Here is a 21977-nt window from a genome sequence, read left to right on the forward strand (position 1 = left end):
GGATCTTCACAGAATGGATATCCCCATACCTAAACATGATTGAAAAGCCCAGTGTGTAACGAACTGCCTTGAAAAATGATGTCTGCCTTATAAACATTCTCTATAAAGCTTCACCCTTCTCTCAATCTCTCTATGTCCAATTATTCTGTTTGTTGCTGTAATTTCTGAATTATCTATTGAAAAGGATCCCACATCTTGGAATGACTTCAGATGTTTCACTTACCTCCTTTCTTAGACTCCATTTCTCTTGTCTGTCTCCCCTCCTAGATCCTAAACAAGAAGGCAGAGACTCTGTCTTTTTATTTGTTTCATCTTTAGTGCCTGACATAGGTGTTGGCATCTGTATAGACACTCAATTTTATCTGTAGGATAAATGGAAGACATACTTTACTTTTTATACTTAAAGTAATAGTTTTATTCTGAAAGAATACATGCTTTTATTAAAAATTCAAACCTACAAATCAGTTCTACTCCTTTTGAGATTATTTGGCCAGTCTGTCTTTTTTTTCTCCTAACATTTTTTATTGATTTATAATCATTTTACAATGTTGTGTCAAATTCCAGTGTAGAGCACAATTTTTCAGTTATACATGAACATATATATGGCCAGTCTATCTTTTCAGAAAAATTTCTGTGTGTATGAAAATCCACACAAACCCACATACATACTTTCTGATTTTTCTGTGTGTGATGATTTCAGGTCTGGGACGGGTCTGGAATTTGATTCTACTTTACTTTAAAGCTAATAACTTACCTTGTTACTGTTTCATGGATGTCGGCAGGATGGACTCCTGAGTCAGAACAAAGGACATTTTTAGTCACAGCAAGTAGCTTAAGTTTCAGCGTTCCAGCATCAGCTCCAGTTGCTTCCCAGATCCCATGGAGGCCATGTGGGCTGCCCCAGTGGATGCCTGCAAATGACAGGTTGCATTTCAGGAAAAGGACAATAACCACAGGGAATCTATTGTTATATAGCGGGCAGTAAAGGGCTGCTCTTTATCCCAGAGAAAGACCTCAACTCCTTCTTTAGGTTGCTCACTGTAACCACAGCCCTGAGCAATGGCCTGGGTGAAGAGCGGGTGGGACCCCACATCTAGGCATACACAGTGAGGAGTGTAGGACTGGGAGAGACCCTGAGGAGGAGGGTCTTCCAGCAATAGCTCCCCTTTGGTCCTCCATCATTTTGGATTCTGGTGAATTTTCACATGAGTATGCCATTCCATTGAACACCTTGATTAATCTGACAGAGGCTGTGACCAATTCCATTCAGTTTTGCTCATATTGTGTTTATACTTAAGGTTATTATGAGCAGAACTACAAGAAGCAGGATTAGGCAGACCTGCAGTATTTGACTTCAGTCATGTCTCCCAGGGTCATGGACTTAATCACTGTAAAGAAGTCTCAGAGGGTATTAGTAGGTCTTATTTTCTATAGCCCAGATGTCGTCTAAGGCAGCTTTATTATCCAGTGTGACTAGCGCAAGGGAGTTTAGCTGGTTTTGCTGATCCTTGGATGTCATTGAAGTAGACCATCAAATACCTCAATCCCCAATGGCAAGGCAGTCCATGGGCCATTTAACTCCAGATACAAACATGTAGTCCAAAGGGGCACAGGCCACTCCAGTTCAGTATTTGTTGGTAAACTTGATTTGGATCACAATTACATTGATTTGGTTAAGCATGTGTCAAGTCACTGAGAATTTATATCCTGAGTTGCCGTATATAGCATAACCCAAAGCTGCTCGGATATCAGGAGAAGCAGAAGAGGGGTCTCTTTTGAGGAGCTGCCACTGAGGGCATCAGGCACAGCAGAATAGTTCAGGACTGGCCTGTTTTATAGCACTTGGATGAGGTGACAAGGACACAGTAGGTCAGATTGCCAGCTGCAGAAGCAGCTTCACCCAACTTCTGTGGCCGTGAGCTTCCATTGCCAGGCTGTCATGTTGGATCTAGGTGGCGAAGAGCATGAATTGAGCCTCCCACCCCACCTCTTCCCTCTTCCTCTTGGGAGACACTGTTTCCTCCCCAGATGTCAGGATTGTTACGCTCCCTCCAGAGCTGTGCCATTTTGTCTGTCCCAGCTTAATAAATACAACATCACCTCTTTTTTACAATCCTCTCTTACTGTGACCCAGGCCTTTCATATGGAAGGGTTAAGTATGAGTGGGACAAAGGGCATTTTTACAAAAATTGCAGACACCTGTGTTGGCCCACGTGGGCCTCTGTAGCAGGATTCACTTAGCACCGTGCACAACCAAGAGCTTATTTTCCTCGTGTTCTGGGACCTCGTCAATCCAGGAGAATCCAGGTACAGCGTTAGAATTAAGTTTAATACTCTAGGCTTCCTTTTGGCTGCACTGCCATGTAGAACCAGGCTGGCTTGGAGTTGCTATGATGAGAAAGAAAAATGCACCATGTTCAGGAATGGACAGGGTGTAATCCATATTTTCAAAATAATTTTATAAAATTCCCCACCCATTTCATCCTGATCGTTGATCATTAGGAAGTCAAGAGAAGCTGAACTTTCTTTTGGGAAGGTCAAGTTCAGTAAGCCAACCGTCTTGCTCAGGTGGGTAGACCAGGAGGTGACTAGAAGTTTGGTCAGATCTCTTTTTCAGTCAGTTTTTGAGGAGGTAATTCCGACATTCAGCAAAACCTTTGAAAGGGAGAAAGTATGGAAAGCCATACCTTGACTGTTATTCCACTGTGGGGTGGCCTTTGTGATCAAAGACACACCACTGTCAGACTGTAGACGGTCTGGAAATTGGAAAACATGACTCAGTTTGGTTTCATGAGCCACAGTAGTGTGGCCAGAAGTGACTGGACTAGAACAGCAAAAGCATAATCTGAGTCCAGGCAGGATGATGATTTGTGTGCTTATATAAAACAGAGACACACTCTAACAGAGCTGTAGGTGGGAGCTCTGCTTCCACTGTCCCCCCATTAACTTCTGAACCATACTCATACAGGTACACATGGCCTCAGTCTGCCCAGGTGGTAGGATACCTGAATCATCTTTTTCTCTTAAAGCATTTGAGGTCAGGGTAGAGGAATCAGCACGGAGAGAGAACTTTATGCCAGTGAATAAGTTTTGCATTTATTTTCAGTCTAGAGGACCATTCACCCACAGCACAACCAAATGAATGATTAATGTTTTCACTTTCCATTATTATTATTGCCATGGTTTCTTTAATTTCCCCCACATTTTCATCAGAACTTTTACTTGTTTATCAGTCACCTCTTTTGTGCCAAAAACTGTTTTTTGGTATCTTAAGGATAGCATGGAGAGTAAGAGATGTAATCCCATGGGGGAAGCAGTTGATAAATTAACAGGTACTAGTGATGTGCATTCTAAATAAACCACGTAACTGTATTGCACAGATGGTGGAAGGGCACGCTTTAGGGTAAGTTGGTCCAGAAGAGAACTCTCTGGGCATATTTGAGCAGAGATCTGAATAAAGGGTGAAGGGGGTGTGTCTCTGGATTACTTAGGAGAACAGTGTTCTAGAGGGTACCTCAAGCACGAAGATTCTCCAGTGCATTAAGTGAAGGAGAGAGTGAGGAGATGAAGTCTGAAAGGCAGTCAAGATCCAGATTTGGTTGTGTTACAGGTGAAGTTAGGGATTTGGAATTCATTTCAAATGTGATAGAAAGCCATTGGTGAGTCAGTAATGGGCAGAATATAGAAGAGATCTGATTAAACACAGAGCATCTTCTGTGTAGAGAATAGATTATTATGGGAATGTATTTAAGAACATAAGGAATAGCATATAACTGAGTGACCCCACTCCTATGTATATACTCAAGAGAAACAAATACATGTGTCCATGTAAAAACATGTACATGAATGTTCATAACCACACTATTCATGATAGCCAAAGAGTGGAAAGACCCCAAAGGTGGGTCAGCTGATACATGGGTAGATAAAACGTGGTACACCCATACAGTGTGGAGAATTATTTGTTAAGAAAAACAAATGAAGAACTGGTATATGGTACAAAATGGATAAACCTTGAAAATATTAGGCTAACTGAGGAAGACAGTCACAAAGGAACACACTTTATATGATTCCGTTTACATGACATGTTGAGAATAGAGACAGGAACTGTGTCAGTCACCCACGACTAGGGGCAAAGGGAAGGTTGGAGGGTTATAGCAAAAGGGAGTACCTTTCTTTTGAGGTAATGGAAGTGTTCTGGAGTTGACTGTGGTGACGGATGCACAGCTCTGTGACTACACTACAAGCCATTGAATTCTGCGCTTTAAATGGGTGAATTGAATAGCTTGTGAATTATATCTCAGTAAAGGTGCTTTTTAAAAAATAATAAGGCAGTATGTCAAGTTCCTGATGGTAGCTTGCTTTAGAGTGGTAGCAGTGGAACTGGTGAGAAGTGGGTTAAATCTGAAGGTAGAGCCAACAGAATTTGCTGCAAGATCAAACAAGGATGTGAAAGAAAACAGTTGCCAGAGAATAGTACAAACAACTTTGGCTAAGTTATGTCAACTGCTGCTTAAGGGTTCTATAAGCTAATGATTGAGAACTGACCCTTGGATGTGGCCATGACTGTGTCAAATAAGGTTTCCATAATGGCAGGAGCTGAAGCCTGTTGGGTTTAAAAAAGAATGGGAGGTTAAGGATATGGGGTGTGTAGACAGTGGTTATACCTAATTCTTTTCAGAAGTTTTGCATTAAAGATGAGCAGAGAGCTGTAAGGATAGCTGAAGGGAAGTATGGGGTCAAATTAGTTTAAGATGATTGTTCATAAAGCATCTTTGTATTGATAGAAATGACTTACTCGAAGAAAAACTGATGGAGGAGAGGTAAGTGCATCAGTAAAATCCATGAACGTGTGAGAGCAGAGGGTGTTGTTCTCCTGAAAGGATGGTTCATCCACTGTTAACACTTGGACTTGCAAATTTAGGGCTGGCAGTAACAGAAACCAGCGAGTTGATACATTGAACATGGCAGTATGCAGAATTCTCTTCTGATTGTTTACATCTTCTGCACTAAATGTGTAAGTGTAGCTGAGAGGAAATAGTGTGGGGATGGCAGTCTGAAGGCAAACAAGGTGCAAAAGTTGTGTGAGGGATGGAGATTGATTTGACTAGGAACTATTGCAGGATTGCTGCGAAGCACCACAAGTCCCCTTGTAGTGTGAGTTCCTAGATTTAAAATGAGAACAAGCAACATATTTTGGGGTTTCTTTCTAGTCATGTTCATCTATGTGCATGTAGGAGTGGTGGAGGGGAAAGTTAAATTTAGTTAGTGTACTGGTTTGCTACGGCTGCCATAGGCAAGCATGAGAGACTGGGTAGCTTAAACAACAGAAATTTATTTTCTCACAGATTTTAGCAGTCCCAAATCAATGTGTCAGCAGAGTTGGTTTCATTCAGAAACCCCTCTCTGTGCTGTGTAGATGACTGCCTTTTCTGTCTTCACCATGTCCTTTCCTCTGAGTGTGTCTGTGTCCTAATCACCTCTTAGTAGAGAGACCAGTCATATTGGATTAGGGCCCTCTTGTATGACCTTATTGAATCTGTTACCTCTCTGAAGGCCCTATCTCCAAATACAGTCATGTCTAAAATACCAGGGGTTAAGTCATGACATGAATGGGGAGGGGGAGGGCACAATTCATGTGTAACAACCAGTGCTGGAGTTTTAAAATTTAAGCATATTGGAGTGAGAGAGGGCATATGTAAGAGATGTGAAATCCCGTTCTCATACAGCTTACTATTTAAGAAAAAAGGACAAATAATAAATAAATTTAGAAAAACAATTTTTTAATATGTTGGGGGGTAATAGGTACAAAAGGAAAAAATGAAGTGAGCAAAGAAAATATAGGGTGATATATAATGTATAATGTGGAGTTTTATATAGGTTGATAGGAAAGCTCTCCATGATCTGACCAGGAAATAAGAGCTGGGAGCCAGGACCGTATCAGTGGGCAGACGACACAGCACCTGTACCTGCCCTGGGGCAAGATAATGATAAGTATATGTGAGGAACAGCCAGGAGACCCAAGTGACTGGCATGGAGGGCAGTGGTAAGAAATGAGATCAGAAGGGTATGAAGTAGAAGTGCTCTGATCTGATACAATTGGACCATAATTTCTTTAGCCAATCAAAATTTGATTAAATCAGGGAATCTATTTAATAGGTACATAAACATTTACGTTTTGCCTTAAAAAAATAAAGTATAATTTACATGGAGTGAAACTGCGCCCAGTTCAATGAGTTTTGACAGTTGTAAAATCCTGTATAACATACTCCAAAACTACCTCTGTTAAATATATTTCTGATAATTAAATATAAAACATATTTGTGCTCACAAATACTAAAATGTTTAATATTAATGTATTTGCAGTGGTCAAATATTAAATATATTAGTAATTTAATATTAAATATACTTGTAAATATACTTGTGATGCTCATCTTGTCTCCTGACCACATGAACCCCTACATACTGAACATACACTGCTTCTAGAAGGACTGGTGAAGAGAATCCTCTTTCTTTTTTCTTGCTCTTTCGCTGCTGTTCATGATGATGATAAGATTACTATCACTACTACTACTAACTAATGTGTCTTGAACTCCTATGTGGCAGGCAGTGTTAGAAGAGCTTTACATGTATTAGTCAATCTGATACTCATGATAACCTTATGAGGTAGCTTCTAATGATGTTCATAGCTTGTGACTAGGAAAATGGGGGCATAGAACATTTAAGTAACTTGAATTAAGCCATACAGTTAGTGAGTGTGGGAACCCAGATTTAAATCAGGCATTTTAACTCTGCAGTGTAGTTTTAGGTCTTATGCTTGGTTGCCTCCTAATTGTCAAATTTTGTTAGGAATACTTGAACTTTCCTTAGTTAAATGCAAGTGAAGATTTGTGTGTGTATATGTGTGTGTATGTATATATGTATTTTTAAACACTTTTTATATTGAGTTATAGTCATTTTACAATGTTGTGTCAAATTCCAGTATAGAGCATAATTTTTCAGTTATACGTGAACATGCATACATTCATTGTCACATTCTCTTTCGCTGTGAGCCACAAGATCCTATATATATTTCCCTGTCCTACGCAGTACAATCTTGTTTAATACTCTACATTTTGAAATCCCAGTCCCTTCCCACCCCTCGTCCCCCTGGCAACCGTAAGTTTGTATTCTATGTCTATGGGTCTGTTTCTGTTTTGTATGTATGTATGTATGTATGTATGTATTTATTTATTTACTTAAGAGTCCACATATGAGTGATCTCATATGGTATTTTTCTTTCTCTTTCTGGCTTACTTCACTTAGAATGACATTCTCCAGGAACATCCATGTTGCTGCAAATGACGTTACGTTGTCAGTTTTTATGGCTGAATAGTATTCCATTGTGTAAATATACCACCTTATTTATCCAGTCATCTGTTGATGGACATTTAGGCTGTTTCCATGTCTTGGCTATTGTAAATAGTGCTGCTGTGAACATTGGGGTGCAGGTGTCATTATGATTTTCTTTTTTCTTTTGCTTTTTTTCGCTTTTTTTCACCATCTTTCCACATGAGGCATTCATTTAACATTATCTTTGCTTCTTTGTCTCTTAGTGTATCTGTCCTTATGACATGCTTTTTACAGCAGACCCTTTGTTTTAGGCTGTGGGTAGATTCCTCTAGTCCACCTTAATTTTAGACATTCACTCATGCAAAAATGAGTCTTTTTGTCAATAAGACCTGTAGTGAATTCGGAGTATTTTTTCAGTGCTTACCCACTAGATTTATCAGTCCTTAAACCAAACTCAGCAAAATTGTCCAGTCATCAGTTTGCAGAAGCTCGTGCATAGCTATCTAATACATTTAAAGTGCCTGAAAGTTCTGTAAGCACTACCAGCAGTCTTCTACTAGCTTCACCCTTTGGCAGCCTCAAATAGGCTCATAATACAACAGCGTCATAAAACAGACTGAATGAATTTGCTTCTAGTATGCAATTTTCTGCAGAAGAAAATATCTCATTACAGACAAAAAATATGTCTAACAGCAACTAAACCATACTCCCCAGGTAAGTGATCACCTCATATTTAAAAACAAACAAAAGTATCTTTCTTATTTCAAAAACATAGTTACCAAACTCCTAAGCTTTATTGAGATTTTACTTTTTTTATACTTGAAATCCATTTTTTATAAAATAGTAAAAATGGTGCATATTTGCAAACAAAAATCCTGTAATAGCTCATGGAACTTCTGACTAACACTGTGAATTAGCAGGCAAGAGGAAAAGGAAAGTCGAAAGGATGAGCAAGATGGTAATTGATAGCTTTCTAACTCTTGAAGTTTTCCTGCCTAGAGAAATATCTTTAAAGAGTGGAATAACTGTGCTCAAAAGATGTTGAAATGATTAGAGAAGGGGTCGTATTTTCGGATTGAAGAGCCTGTAGTTTATGCAAAGTTAGCCATGCTCCACATTGATTTGGCAAGCCAAGGACACTGCAGAACTTGGATTTGGCTTGAGAAACAGAGTAGTGTTTGCAAATAAATAGGGACTTACTGGAATAAAAACCTAATACAGATGCTGATTCTCTTAAATAAACCTGGGCCACCAACTGTGCTTACGTTGGCTAGTGTTGCTTTGTATACTGTGCCATCCTCCTGCTCAGTCAGTTTTGTTCTCATGCGAAGAGTACTGAAACACAGCATAGGAGATTTCTATCTTACAAGTGCCAGTGGATACTGAATGATGACATTTTGTATGTTTTCAAAGTAGAGGTGTTTTCGAGGTAGACAGAATTAAAAACTTGAAATATGTAAGAAAGCTTGTTTCATAAATAAACAAAAATTTAAATAGTAACTTAGTTTTAATCACAGAAAATATTAAAGTTAGAGTTTTCTCTGATAATTTCTTGATATATAGATCTAGCAGGGTATGGAATTAGAATAATTTGAATAATGCTTGAAGTGGCAATGAGATGTGATTTTCACTTACTATTATGGCTCAAGTTTAAATTAAATTCTCAATAACTTCAAGTGTTAGGCTCTTACTAGGAAATGACTTATCTTAGTTTAATATTTAATATTAAGTGGTTTCAGATTTTCTATTATAATAATAATCTTTCTATTTTCTTTTAAAAATGTTCTCATTCTTTATCTTGCTTAAGCCTCACAATTTTCTGAGGTGGATGGCACAGGAAATGTAAGCAAAGAAAATGAAGCAAGGAGAGGCAAAATGCCTACCTAAATTCATCTTTCCATTTGATGACAGAGCCAGAGATGGGGCTTTTTATGTCTTTTGTTATAGATCTTTATAATAAAAGACCCTATAATATATAGATCTTTTATTATAGGATCTTTTTAAAGTATTCCTTTTAAATCTGGAGATAGCTGTTTAGTTACCATCAGTGTTATATATACATTTTCATAGGACTTTTTTTCTGCAATAAACTGAAGGGACCTGCTCCATCTTAGGACCAAAGAAAGATAGCAAATTTAATAGCTCGAATGGTTCCAAATCTCACATTCAGGGATGTAGACATAAAGTACCATCATATATGTTATGTTACAACAAACATAAAGTAACATACGTATATGTTATGTTACAACAAGCCCCGTTGCCAAGTTTAGAGATTGTGTTCTAATGTTTAGTTATAATTTTTACAGAGAAATGAAGTTGAAATGAAATTAGCATGCCATTTTTTCCAAGAAAAATAACAAAACCCAAATATCGTGTAGTCCTTAAGTTTGTACATTTTGTATCTTTCTTTTTTAAATATGTGTTAAATAAATGTAAATTTTATGTAAATATTAAAAGCAGACTCTGTTTCAATGTTTTTTAAAAATTGTCACTTTATGTAAATTTTGAATGTATTACTCATCTGGTTAGGCAACAGCATTTGTGTTGCTTTATGATGCAAAGGCAGCTGCCATTAATTTAAAGAGCTTCTGCTTCAGCAAATTGTACTTTGCTGTTTTTTTATTTTGAGACAAGTGTTTCTGACACAGTCCAAGTATCTTTGTATTTAATAGCTGTTCTCCTTAAATATCTGTCAAAACTGTTACTTATCTTCTTCACATCAATAAATTTATACTTCAGGTCCTATTATTTTAATGTAGCAAATGATATGAGACTGTTTTTGGTTTGATACAGTTATTGTATAAATAGAACAATAACTATCATGTTAATTTGTTTCTGTGTATATGTAGTATAAATAAAACAAATACGTGTATGGTATTAATTGTACACTTTCTCTGAATCTCTCTCAATAATTGCACACACGTTTTTGTTACACCTTTAGAATTCTTGCTCTAGTTATTTTAAGTCACTTAACATTAAGGTGTTATCCTCTGAAATTATCCTCTGATAACTTTTTTGAGTGTGTGCTACTCTTTCTTGAATGCACATCTGTAGTGGATACTTTCTGTGCAGACCAGATGGGGTTTTTAAGGCTAAATAACTGGTGACTTATTTCCTGTAATTGCCCTTTTTGAGAATTTGAGAATTACTTTGTTTTATATCTTAATAGTAATAACCATGTGTTCTGTAAGATGGTTTACAAGCATTATCGTACTTGGTCCTCATAGCAAATCTGTAGGTTTGGCATTGTTATTTTCATTTCATAGATGAGACAACTGAGGCTTAGAAAGTCTTCCCTAGAATTGGAAGGGAAGTTATAAGAAGTGAATAGTGCCAGGCCTATGGGTGTATAAAGGCCAGCTCTTAACCACTGCAATGTATTGTAATCCAGAATGAACTTCTAGTTCAGCAGTATCGGCTCCTTACAAGTGCTGAGTCGCGCTAAATTCAGAACTGCACTATTTCACAACCTGGTGCTCCACAGAGTATCACGATAGGACTTTAAGGAAAAGGCAGTTCAACGGAAAGAAATCAAATAGTTGTCAAGGGCCCTGCAGGGTGGTGGCAGATCTGGGATTAGTTGTTAGAGTTCTAGCCACCTGGCTTGCTTACAGCTGTCACTGATTTGGGCTTTTCATTCTGAATTTGAAGGCCAAATGCTGATACATATGGGAGCATTAAATAAATAAGTCATAGATTTCATGTTATATCACATTTTTGTAAAACAAACTGCAATAATTAATTTTCTTTCTTTCTTCTTTCTTTTTTTAATACAGTGGGGTGCAACCTGCTTTTATCCTGGAGTTCACCCTCGTGGCTTGGATTTATCAGAGTCGTGTCTGTCTTCGATCTCTCTGTTAACTAGAAATCAAGGAAAGAGATGAGGAGGTTTGTTTACTGCAAGGTGGTTCTAGCCACGTCACTGATGTGGGTTCTCGTCGACGTCTTCTTACTCCTGTACTTCAGCGAATGTAACAAATGTGACGACAAGAAGGAGAGATCCCTGCTACCTGCACTCAGGGGTAAGTGCTTACAAAGCAAGTGTTTCTTTTATAGAGATGAGAATGGTAGTGACTTATGACACAATGTGAAATTTCAAAATAGGAGTTAAGTTTATTGACTTAGAAGAGCATTTTGGCAGAACTATTAACGTACATTTAACGGTGGGAAAGCTGCTTTACTTTTCTTGACCTTTGGCGTCCTGTTGGAAGAAATGACAAGAGTTAGCTAACCTCTAAGGTACCTTCCAGTTCTAAGAATTCCAACATTTTGTGACTGTGTGGAAAGATCAATTTAGTGAATATTCAAACTGGACATAATTTTAAATTTAGGCTTCCAGAAACGTAAGCCTTTAGATATCAAGCATGTAATATAAAAGGGGAAAACTTCTAAAGTGAGATTGTGAGGACTGTAGCAAAATGAGACTACGTGACACCCCTCAAAACTTCCAAAAGCAATTATATATATGTATAAAGAAAAAGCAACATTTTGTTTTTTTAACAAAACAAGTGTTGGTGGCCAGATTTAACCTGTGGGTTACCAGATTGTTGCCTCATGTTACAAGCAAAAAGAGAATTTCAAGTATTTTATAAAGTCACTTTAATACAATATTCACTCTTTAGAAACCAGTTTCAATGACTAAGTAACAGTAAATGCTCAAGAAATATGATTTATATAAATGGTGATTTATTAAGTCAAGTCGGAGAGATTCATTTCCTACAGTTATTCCAAATGATTTTTTTCTGTGCTTTCTGTTGACTTCTATATCTATTAATTTATTTCTGAAGTGTTCCTAGTAATTGAGTGCTTCTAAAGTACCTAAGCATGCTTGAAATTAGTTTTATTCTAATTGAATTAAACATTTTTTCCTTAAAATCTAGCTTACATCAATTCTCTGCTTAGCAAAACGTTTCTTTATAAACATAACAAAAGGTAAACTTTGAGTCCCGGTTAATATCTACCTTTTGAAAGAGTGAATCTTTGAGATTTGCGCTGATTTAGTGAATGTAGTCTGCTTTTAATATGACAGATATTTTTGAGATTATGAATTAAAATATGCTAATAAAAATAATTTCATCAATATTATCTTGTGGTATGAGGTTTAGGGAAACATGGAAAAGCATTTCCAAAAATTAATTTTTGTTAAAAGAGTTTGTTGGACATCTTAAGTTTGCTTTGCAATAATGCTCTGGCCCAATTGAAGAAATTCTGATCATCCTCCTCTTTTCAAAATGAGTCTAACTCTCTCACTGTAGTTTTTGACTAGTACAAAGACTTGAGAAGTCCTTTGGAAGTGACGGAGTCTAGACCCATTTAGGTCATTTATATGCATTTTTTATGCCTTTATACTAAAACTATTCAAACAGGAGAACTTTATGAGTCCATCACTTTTTGATAAATGAACATGGGGGTTGATTTGCTGATCTTTGGTTAAAATCCCAGAATAAATCAGCCTTCTGCTTCTCTGTTAAACCAGCTGAGCTGCTGTTTGGCTGAAAGTGGAAGTGTGTTTTGATGGATAACATCAGTTTAGTATGATCACTGTGTCATTTGTTGAGGGGAGACATCTAGATTGGTCACAAAAAATGTTATAATCTGATTCAGCAAAACTATGACAGCCTTTTCTGGAAGTACCAAAAAAGCAGTTTTTCTGATTTAGGTTCTTAATGCTCAGTTTCAGATCTCAAAATATAAAATTTAATGATGCAAGGCAAAAATAGTAATTTTCCTTGTACTTAAACTGTAAAATGAAACTATATTCTATTTTTAAGACTTGGCTATTAGCGTTATATGCTAGCATTATACTAATATTGGTCTTAAAAAAATGAAATTTAGACTATGATTTTAATTTCATCTTCTATTGTTACTTATTACTTCAGAATATTAATTTATTTAGGAATTTGTGCCATGTATTTAAAATAATATTTTATTTATAAGTAGGTGATGTTGTGCAAACTGCACTTGACTGAAATTTTCCGGCTCTAGCTATGTTAAAAACAGGCTTTTTGACAAAAAAGTTGATCTTTCTGGACCTATGTGTCTCCATTATTAAAGCAAAGGGTTTGGACTGAGTGGTTTCTAAGATCCCTTCCAGTTCTACATTTTAAACAATTTTTAAGTACCCAGTATTAGCATACACTCTGCATTAATTTTTGAGATATGTTCACTCATTCACCAAATCATCAATTATTTATTAAGTTTCTATCAAGTTAAAATGTTATACATCTTATACTTGCAGAGAATTGTGTGTCAATTATATCTAAATCAAAAAGAAGAACATAGCCCAATAATAGGTGAAAAAAAACCAAACCCAAGCATCAGGACCCCCGACTTCACAGGTAGTATAACAGGATTACCTCAGAGTTAAACGCCCAGCTTTGCTGACCGATCTGGTCCTTACCTCCTCCCCCTTGAATTAGTTGTGTGACGTTTAGCATATTTTTAACAAAGTCTTGGTGTTCTCTCTTAAAATGAAAACCTTAGCAGCAATAAATCCTGCTTCCCAGGGTTGCCCTGGGAATTAAATGTGATGATGTGCATAAGCCCCTCAGTGGAGTAGTGGCTCACGGTACCCCTTTATCAGTACCTGCTGAACATGGGAAGGTGGGTGCAAGGGCTGAATGAGACTCCACCAGTCTCTGCTGTCCAAGCTGTCAGGTCCCCAGCAGGGGGCAGGTGTTCTGGGTGTAGCCTCCCAAAAAGAAGTGACTTTAAAAAAATTTAGTAGTTAACATACCTCCTATGTGCTAAGACCTGGAGATATAAGAGAACTGAGGTCGCTATTGTCAAGGAACTTATAGTCAGTAATAAACATCTCTCTCTCTCTAAAAATATAATTTACAAATGATTACAAGGCATAATGAGTATTGGGATGTAGGAGAATGACACTCTGAGTCAAGCATCTCAGGTAATAGAAATGGATCTAGGGTCTTAGATAAAATTCCACAGAGGCTGTGGCATTTAAACTGAGGTCTAAACAATAAAAGTCAGAAATCACTAGTTAAAGAAGAAAAATTCTTACGGAATGGTAAAAAATTACAGAACACCCAGGATACTTCTGAAGGGGAAAAATACATATATTTTATAAAATTAGAGTGATTAAGACTGTACTGTTGGCACAAAGGGTAGACAAGTTGCCCAGTGGAACAGAACAGAGACCCTGGAATATATCCACAAGTTTGAACCATTCAGTACATGACAGAGGAGCATTGCAGATCCGTGGGGGGAAAGAGGGCTCTTTTGATAAATAGAGCTGAAAATAAAATGGTAATCCATATGGAAAACAGGTGAAATTGGATGCTTAACTCATGTCATAAACCAAGATATATTTGGATATATTAATATCAAGAAAACTAAACTTTTAGCAGAAAAAAAATTAGGCATTTGTAAGACCTTAAATGAAGGAAAAATTCTGAAATACTATCCAAACTCATTGACCATAAAATAAAATACTGATAAATTTGACTATATTAAAATTGAGAAAGTTGGTTCACTTAAATAGACCTTAAAGTAAAAAGAAAAGTTACAAACTGTAGAAGATGTTCAAGGTACACATATCTGAGATTATTTTCAAGCATATAAAAATAACTCCTATTATTAATAAGAAAAGCCCACACAGACCAATAAGAAAAAATGGGCAATAGACATGTCTTGGAAAAGTAAACACATATAACAAAAAAACTTACAAAAAATATTTGACATTAATTATGATCACAGAAATGCACACCAAGACTGCAATGACATATTTATATTTGTTTAATTGGCAAGAATTAAAAAGGCTGATAATACCAATTGTTGGAGGTGATGCTTCTCTACATTTTTATTAGTAATTTCAGATGACAGTTTGGCATTATCTCTGAAATCTGAAATTTATGGATGACTAGCATTCAGTCATATACTTAAGAATATTTTTCCACAGACAGAAATTTTTCATAGCACTAGTGCTCATAAAAATAAAAGCTCAAAATAACCCATAGGCCCATTAATGGAAAAGCTGATGAATCAATAGTGGTACATAAATGTGAGAGAATAATATATATAATAGTAAAAATGAATGAACTACAGCAGCCTGCACCAATATGAATTAATCTTGATGATACAATGGTAAGTTAAGTATAAAAGTTACATCTTTCAGAGATGGTACATAGCATGATACAGTTTGAAAAGCTAAAACTAAAATGTAAAAATGCATATGTTAGGACTATATGGAGACACAGCAAGCCTTTATGTAAAGCAAATGAGGCTAATTATGAATATGGGATTTAGGATCATGACTGTCTGTGTCAGGGAGTCAGGGGCATGGGATGAGGGCGAATATTCTGACTGAATGTAGGGCATTACTGGGGGCCTGGGTTTGTTTTGCATGTGGGTTTGATGTGTCTGTTACATAATAGGGATAACTAGGTGAATGAATAAGAGCCACTGAATGGATTTAAAAGTTGAGAAGCCACTGAATGGGTTTAAAAGACAGCAGACATGATTACCTCTGTGTTATGGGAAGATCACGTGTAGAGAAGAGGTTGAGGAAGAGCCTGTCTCTTCAGGGAGGCTGGTTAGGAAGTTGTGGCAGCCTTTCCTGAATTCTGTGTAGGACGTGATGCCTGCTTAGAGCAGAGTAGTGCCCGTGAGGAGAAGAAGTGGGTAAAATGCAGAGGTATTTTGAGATGTGGGAGTAAGAGAGCTAGATGCTGGACTGGCTCTGGTGGGTTTAGGCGACGGAAGTGTCAAGGACAAGTCTCGGGTTTCTTGCAGGGACTTACTTGAGCCAGTTTCCTGAGAGAGGAGATTGTAGGGCGAGATGATTTGAGGGTGGATATTGAGTTTATTTTGGTTGTGTTGAATTTGAGACACATATTAGGCCGCTGGATGGAATTGTTCAGTAGGAAGTTGACTACAAAATTAAACTAAGTATAAAATTTAAAAACCATCACTTTTTTTCCTACAATGGGTTACATTCTTCTCTTCCTTACTAAATGGAGTATATGGAATACAACTGAATCTTTGATTCGGAGTCAGCATGATCATTTAACACATCAATTATTGAATGGTGCTGTAAAACATGATTATTTCAGAGACTTTATGGGAGCACGTAGACTTGTTCTAGTATTAGATACAGACCCATGATTCCTTTTCCTGTTTTCTAAAGGATTGTTTTTGGATAACATAAGTTCTTGTTAGGGGAGACGTTAACTCTTTGATGCCACTCTTGGGCCGCCTAGAGCTAAAAGGCGCTGAAGGGCATTTCGAACTCCTAACTGGTATGGAATAAATACTAAGTGGAGCTACTCCCAACTTTGAGAGAATGGGTATTTAAGAGACCAGTGCTGCTGCAGTGGCCCTGCCCACACTGGGGGGAAATGAGAGGTTCTGGGGCCAGTGTGCATGAGCCCTGTGATAGGGGATCTGGCTCCTCCACTGAGGGCCGTGTTCTCCGGCACGTTAATTAGTCTCCCTGGGCCCCAGTCACCACCTGTAAAATGAAATGAGTATGAACCATGGTTTTAAATCATGGTCGTCTCCAAATGAAGGACTGTACTTCTAGGTATTTTTTTTTTTTCCAACAAAACTGTGGAACTGGAACTATTTTTGTATCTAGCTTTTGAGCAGTCTGTAGGTAATGTGCAGTGTAAGAAGTGGTGATGCGGAAGTGACATGATGGGCAGGGATCTGCTTGGAAAGCCCAAAGAGCCTTCTCGTCATCACAGAGGACAAAAGGGACATATAGTTACCATATCCAAGAAGGGAAGGAACCTGCCATTCTTTATCTGATCCTGAATCTTAAACATAATACAGAGACTTAGGAAATGAAATAAAATTTACCTTCAAAAAAGGGAAGGAAATATCTAAGAAAGAATTGCTGCTTATATGTAAACAAAGTACACTAGTCAATAATGATAACAAAAATAACGATAAGCTGTTACTATTCTATATTATTTACATGTGTTACATTTTCGTAAAATGCTGAAGTAGACATTCTTCTTTTACATGTAAGGAAACTGAGGCAGAGTGAGCATATGGGGAAAACACTTCCATGTTTCTCCTTTAAACACACATACCATACTTCTTACCCCAGGTATGTGGGTTTTCTTTTCCCCTCGCCAAGCAGTTCTCTGCAACACCAGCTGGGTGTCCTGCAGTTCTGACACTGTCTACCTGGAGTTAGCGTCGTATCCCATAAGTTACGGGCTCAGTCCCACAAGGCTGCCCCAACTTCAGAAACCGATTGCAGGTCCCAGGTTGTCACCAGAACTTATGACGCACCAGCTATAAATTGGCATTTCCATGACCCCTTCTTGAGTTCAATAATTTGTTAGAATGTCTCACAGAGCTCAGGGAAATGCTTATATACATTTAACAATTTGTTATAAAAGATGGAGTGAAGGGTATGAATGAACAGCCAGATGAAGAGTTATGTAGGGTGAGGTCCAGAAGGGTCCCAAGGGCAGGAGCTCCTGTGCCCGTGGAGTTGGGGTGCATGGACCTCCTGTCGTGTAGATTTGTTCACCACCCTGGAAACTGAGCCCCATAATTCTGGGATTCTTACGGAGGTTTCATCACATAGGTGTGACTGGTCATCAACTCAGTCTCTAGCTCCTCTCCTCTTCCTGGGGGGTCGGGGGTGGGGCTGAATGTTTCAGCCTTGGCCTTTCTGGTGACCAGCCCCCAATCAGGAAATATATAGGAGCCTCCCCAAAGTTGCCTCATTGGAACAAAAGATGCTCCTATCACCCAGGAAATTCCAAGGGATTGAGGAGCTGTGTGTCAGGAGCCGGGGTTAAAGCCCAAACTTTAGAACAAAAGATGCTTCTAGTGCTCTCATCACTTAGGCAGTTACAAGGGTTAGAGGAGCTGTGTGCCAGGAACTGGAGGTAGAGATGATTTTTATATCTTCTATCATTTCACAGTGAGGGTAAGAGGAAGCAGCAGAAGTTTAACAGCCAATAGAACAGGATTTGGTTATGATAATGTAAGTTCAATACAAGATTCTTACCAATTAATGCCAGTTTGCATTGGAACTCAAGTGCCATGCTTTCACTGAGGTACCAGTATGGAGTACATATTCTGAAAACTTGAGAGTTTCTTCCTCACTCTCAGAGACATCCTAGACCCGGCCAAATCTCCCTGGCTGGTAGGATGTATAAACCCCAGCCAGGAAAATATTTTCTAGGGACCGTTGGGTTTCAGATCATTTATGAAACAGTACCACCTTGTCTGCATTTTAAGGTTACTTTCACCCACTTGTGTCCCTCAGGACCTCCTTACTGCTGCTCTGAATTGGGGGAAATCAAGAAAGTGAGTGGGATTGTTGACTGGTAATCTCAATTCCATACCTCCATGTTCCCCTTGCTCTTGCCTGGGAGACTCCTGGTTTCTTCTCGTAAATCTGGGGACACAGGTCGCCTTGCTGTCTTGGAGTTTTTACTGTTGGCTATTGTATCAGCCCTTTCTTCTGTTTCTGTTTCTGTTTCTGTTTCTAAATGAGCTCCTCGTGACATTAACACCTAGCCATATACTCATTCATTACATAGTAAATGTTTGTTGATTGATTAATCTTTAGTACTTTAGGAGGGAGTTCCTGTGTGTAGGTGAGAGAAGAAACTGAAAACTGGTAAATCAAGGTCTTAAAATACCATATTTTCCTTGTTTTTTAAAAAATATGGAGGGTGGGGGTTGGCAGAAGAGTGTGACTGACTAAGATGCATTGTCAGTATCAGTATCAGAGTTGCCCTGCATGAATGATGGTGACCACCGAAACTTTCAGGTGACAGTATTTATAGTCACACAAAAAGTGGGGCATATAGACATAGTCAGCAATGGATTAAGGGCATGCATTTCCTAGATACTTTTCAATCAAGTTTATAAATAGTGTTCAAAAACTAATAGACCTTATACGCTTTTGACCTTTGATATTTGCTTTTGCCTTTCATACTTGTATTCACAATTCATCCTGCTCCCGTCTCCAGTCCACACAGACATATCAAAGTCAGGAAGAAAAATACACTGTAATACTGAACAATTATGAGGGTTACTGAGCCAGCTGCTTTATGTACATTATTTCGATTAATTCTCAAAGTAGCATTGAGGGTAGAGACTATTATTATCCTCATTTACATATAAGAAACTGAGATCTGAGAAGGTTAATTAATTTCCTTGAGGTCACAAAACTGATACGAGGGGAAAAGGACTCAGCCTAGTTTGTCAGAGTTTTGAGCCCGGACTTTGAACCACAGTGTTACGCTATGTCCTGGACTCAGGTGTGCCGAGACTCCTTTAAGGCAAAATAATCATAATGCTTCTATACTATTTATAAAATATTTACACATATAGGGATATTTCTGGAGGGCAAAGAAGGAGGTGGCGACTGACCTTGGGTAAAAAATTCTTACTTGATTATAGCTTAGGAGAAAAGTGCTCTGGCAGGCTTAACCTAACTGAAAGTCAGGCTTTCAGACTAGCAATTTTACAATGATTGTGTTTCTACAGTATACTAATTAATTTAGGTGGCAATTTTCCTCAGTAGTTTTCTTTGAAGCCAAGCCTCTGAAGTCTTAGGAAGAATGGTTAAAGGTTGTGATCAGTAGTGAAGCACTGTTTTTTCCCCAAAACTTAGTAAGAGTGATTGATACAATTTTTTTTTTCATCCAGTATTCAATAAAAGTACTAGGTACTATGAAATAGACAGAATTTAATCAAATAGAACATCTGCCTTCAAGAATCACACAGTCTAGTGGAGACAGGACGCGTCTGGAAATAGCTACATTACAGAACAGAAAGGGCTGCTGTAAGAGATACCAGGTGAACTGCTGTGAGAAGCCCTGAAGTATGTAAATTATGTGGACATGTGAAAATTAGGAGGGAGTGGGTACCAGGAGGCAATAAATTACCAGGAGAGAGCTATTGGCTTTTCCAAAATGAGGATATAAGAGATCAGTGAATTGGTTGATTGGGGCAGAATCAGACATGATGGGGATTTCTGGATTTCAGGTTGAAAGCTAGGATTTTGAAGGACTTTGAGTGCTGGGGAAAGGAATTTTTAGCTGTTTGCTAGGAACTGTGGAACCATTGGAAGTGTCTAGAAAAGAAATGATGTGTTTATCACCAGGTGAAGTTTAGAAAGAGAAGGCAGTGTTGTTACATATGCAAGACAATAGTACTGAGATATTTTTATCTTAAATAATGATTCAGAACTAAAGGTTTATTTGTTAATTAAAACCACTTCAATTAGATGGTAAATAAAGGGAATAATTAGTCATTTAAATTCTACATTCTGCAAATTAATTGGCAGGAACAAGAAAGTTTTGTTTTGTAATACCAAGTTAAGATATTATTTTACAAAGTAGCAACTCAAAATTTTTAATTATTAGTGTGAAGTAAGATGAGACAGTTCACTCAGCACACATTTGAGTGCTTGGTTTGTGTCAGAGCTGGGAACAGAAAAATAAAGGATCGCTCTTATTTTCATGTTTAGAGGGGGAGAAAAGAAGTCAGAGTTATATGAATGAAATGTCAGCATTATTAATGCTTTGCTATCAGGAGGAGAGAGAACATATGAAATAAAGTGAAAAAAATCAGTAAGACAATATCTGTCTTTTGAGAGCAAGATCTAATTTTCAATTCCATGAAGACTAGAGGTGATCTGAGTAGAGAATGGAGAACAAAACTTTTTACCAAAGAGTCCACCAACAAAATGGAAATGGAAAATTTTATCTCTACCTAAAGCTGAGTTGCGGCAGAGACAAACTGCTCATGCTGGGTGCTTGATGAGTAATTGTTGAATGAAGAATGAATGCAGGATCCACTCGGTGCTTTCTCAGTGTTCGCATGACTAGAAAGCATCCAGTATAGGTTGATGATTAAGAAACTTGAAATACCTCAATTATCATGGTAGACGTATTTTTGTTGTTGTTATTGTCTACATACAGTCAAATCTTTTGTTGGCTCATGTAATTTTATAGCCCAAATTGGCAAATGTATAGCCAAAGGACTCTCTTTTTTCCCCCTCAGAATCTGTCTTGTGTTGCACTGTTGTACACTGTCTCTGTGATGCAGGGCACGTAAGATCACTGCGTGTTGACAGGTGGTAGTTCAGTCATTGACGAGAGCTCTGGAGGAGTAGGCAGATCACGTAGGATGTGTGGACTGAATACATAGAGGGCACAGAAGAATGTTTATCAAAGTTGGATTGGGGTGTTGAAAAAGAGGTAGGTGTGTGGTATATTTTATTCACCTGTAAAGAGAAGATAGGGAAAATGGAGATGATGGAAACTGAATTAAAGAATAACATTGGAAGGTTTTAAAAGAGAAAAATCCAACCAAAAAGGAAAATGACTAAAGTCAAGAATAAAGTGATGCAATTGTAGAACAAGACCCAGGGTTAGTCAATAAGTAAGGCTCTCTATAAATACAGCTGTGTGAGTGATTGAGGACAGTAGCTAGTTAAGGAATATTAAATTGTATTGAGGTCTAACATAATGCTCCACTTTGTGTGCAATTTGATGAGTTTTGGCAAATGAATCCCAGAGTTTAACCTCACAAGGATGATCCCCCCTAAAATGTTCCTCCATACTCCTCTGTGCAGTAAGTCCCTCTGCTTTAGCCGCAACTACTGATGTGATTTCTGAGACTACTGGTTAGTTTTGCCATTCCAG

At 37.8% G+C, this 21977-nt stretch overlaps 1 protein-coding gene across 5 annotated transcripts in view; it reads left to right on the plus strand.

Moving 5' to 3' along the window:
* Positions 1-21977, plus strand: part of GALNT13 (polypeptide N-acetylgalactosaminyltransferase 13) — a 462125-nt gene that overhangs the window by 49793 nt on the left and 390355 nt on the right. For all 5 annotated transcript variants that reach the window (XM_074363678.1, XM_074363673.1, XM_074363674.1 and 2 more), the window contains exon 3: positions 11106-11351. In XM_074363678.1, the coding sequence (XP_074219779.1) occupies positions 11210-11351 (142 nt within the window). In that variant the 5' untranslated portion in view covers positions 11106-11209. The remainder of the gene's footprint in view (positions 1-11105; positions 11352-21977) is intronic.

This window comes from Camelus bactrianus, chromosome 5 (assembly GCF_048773025.1).
Source record: "Camelus bactrianus isolate YW-2024 breed Bactrian camel chromosome 5, ASM4877302v1, whole genome shotgun sequence".
NCBI lineage: Eukaryota > Metazoa > Chordata > Mammalia > Artiodactyla > Camelidae > Camelus > Camelus bactrianus.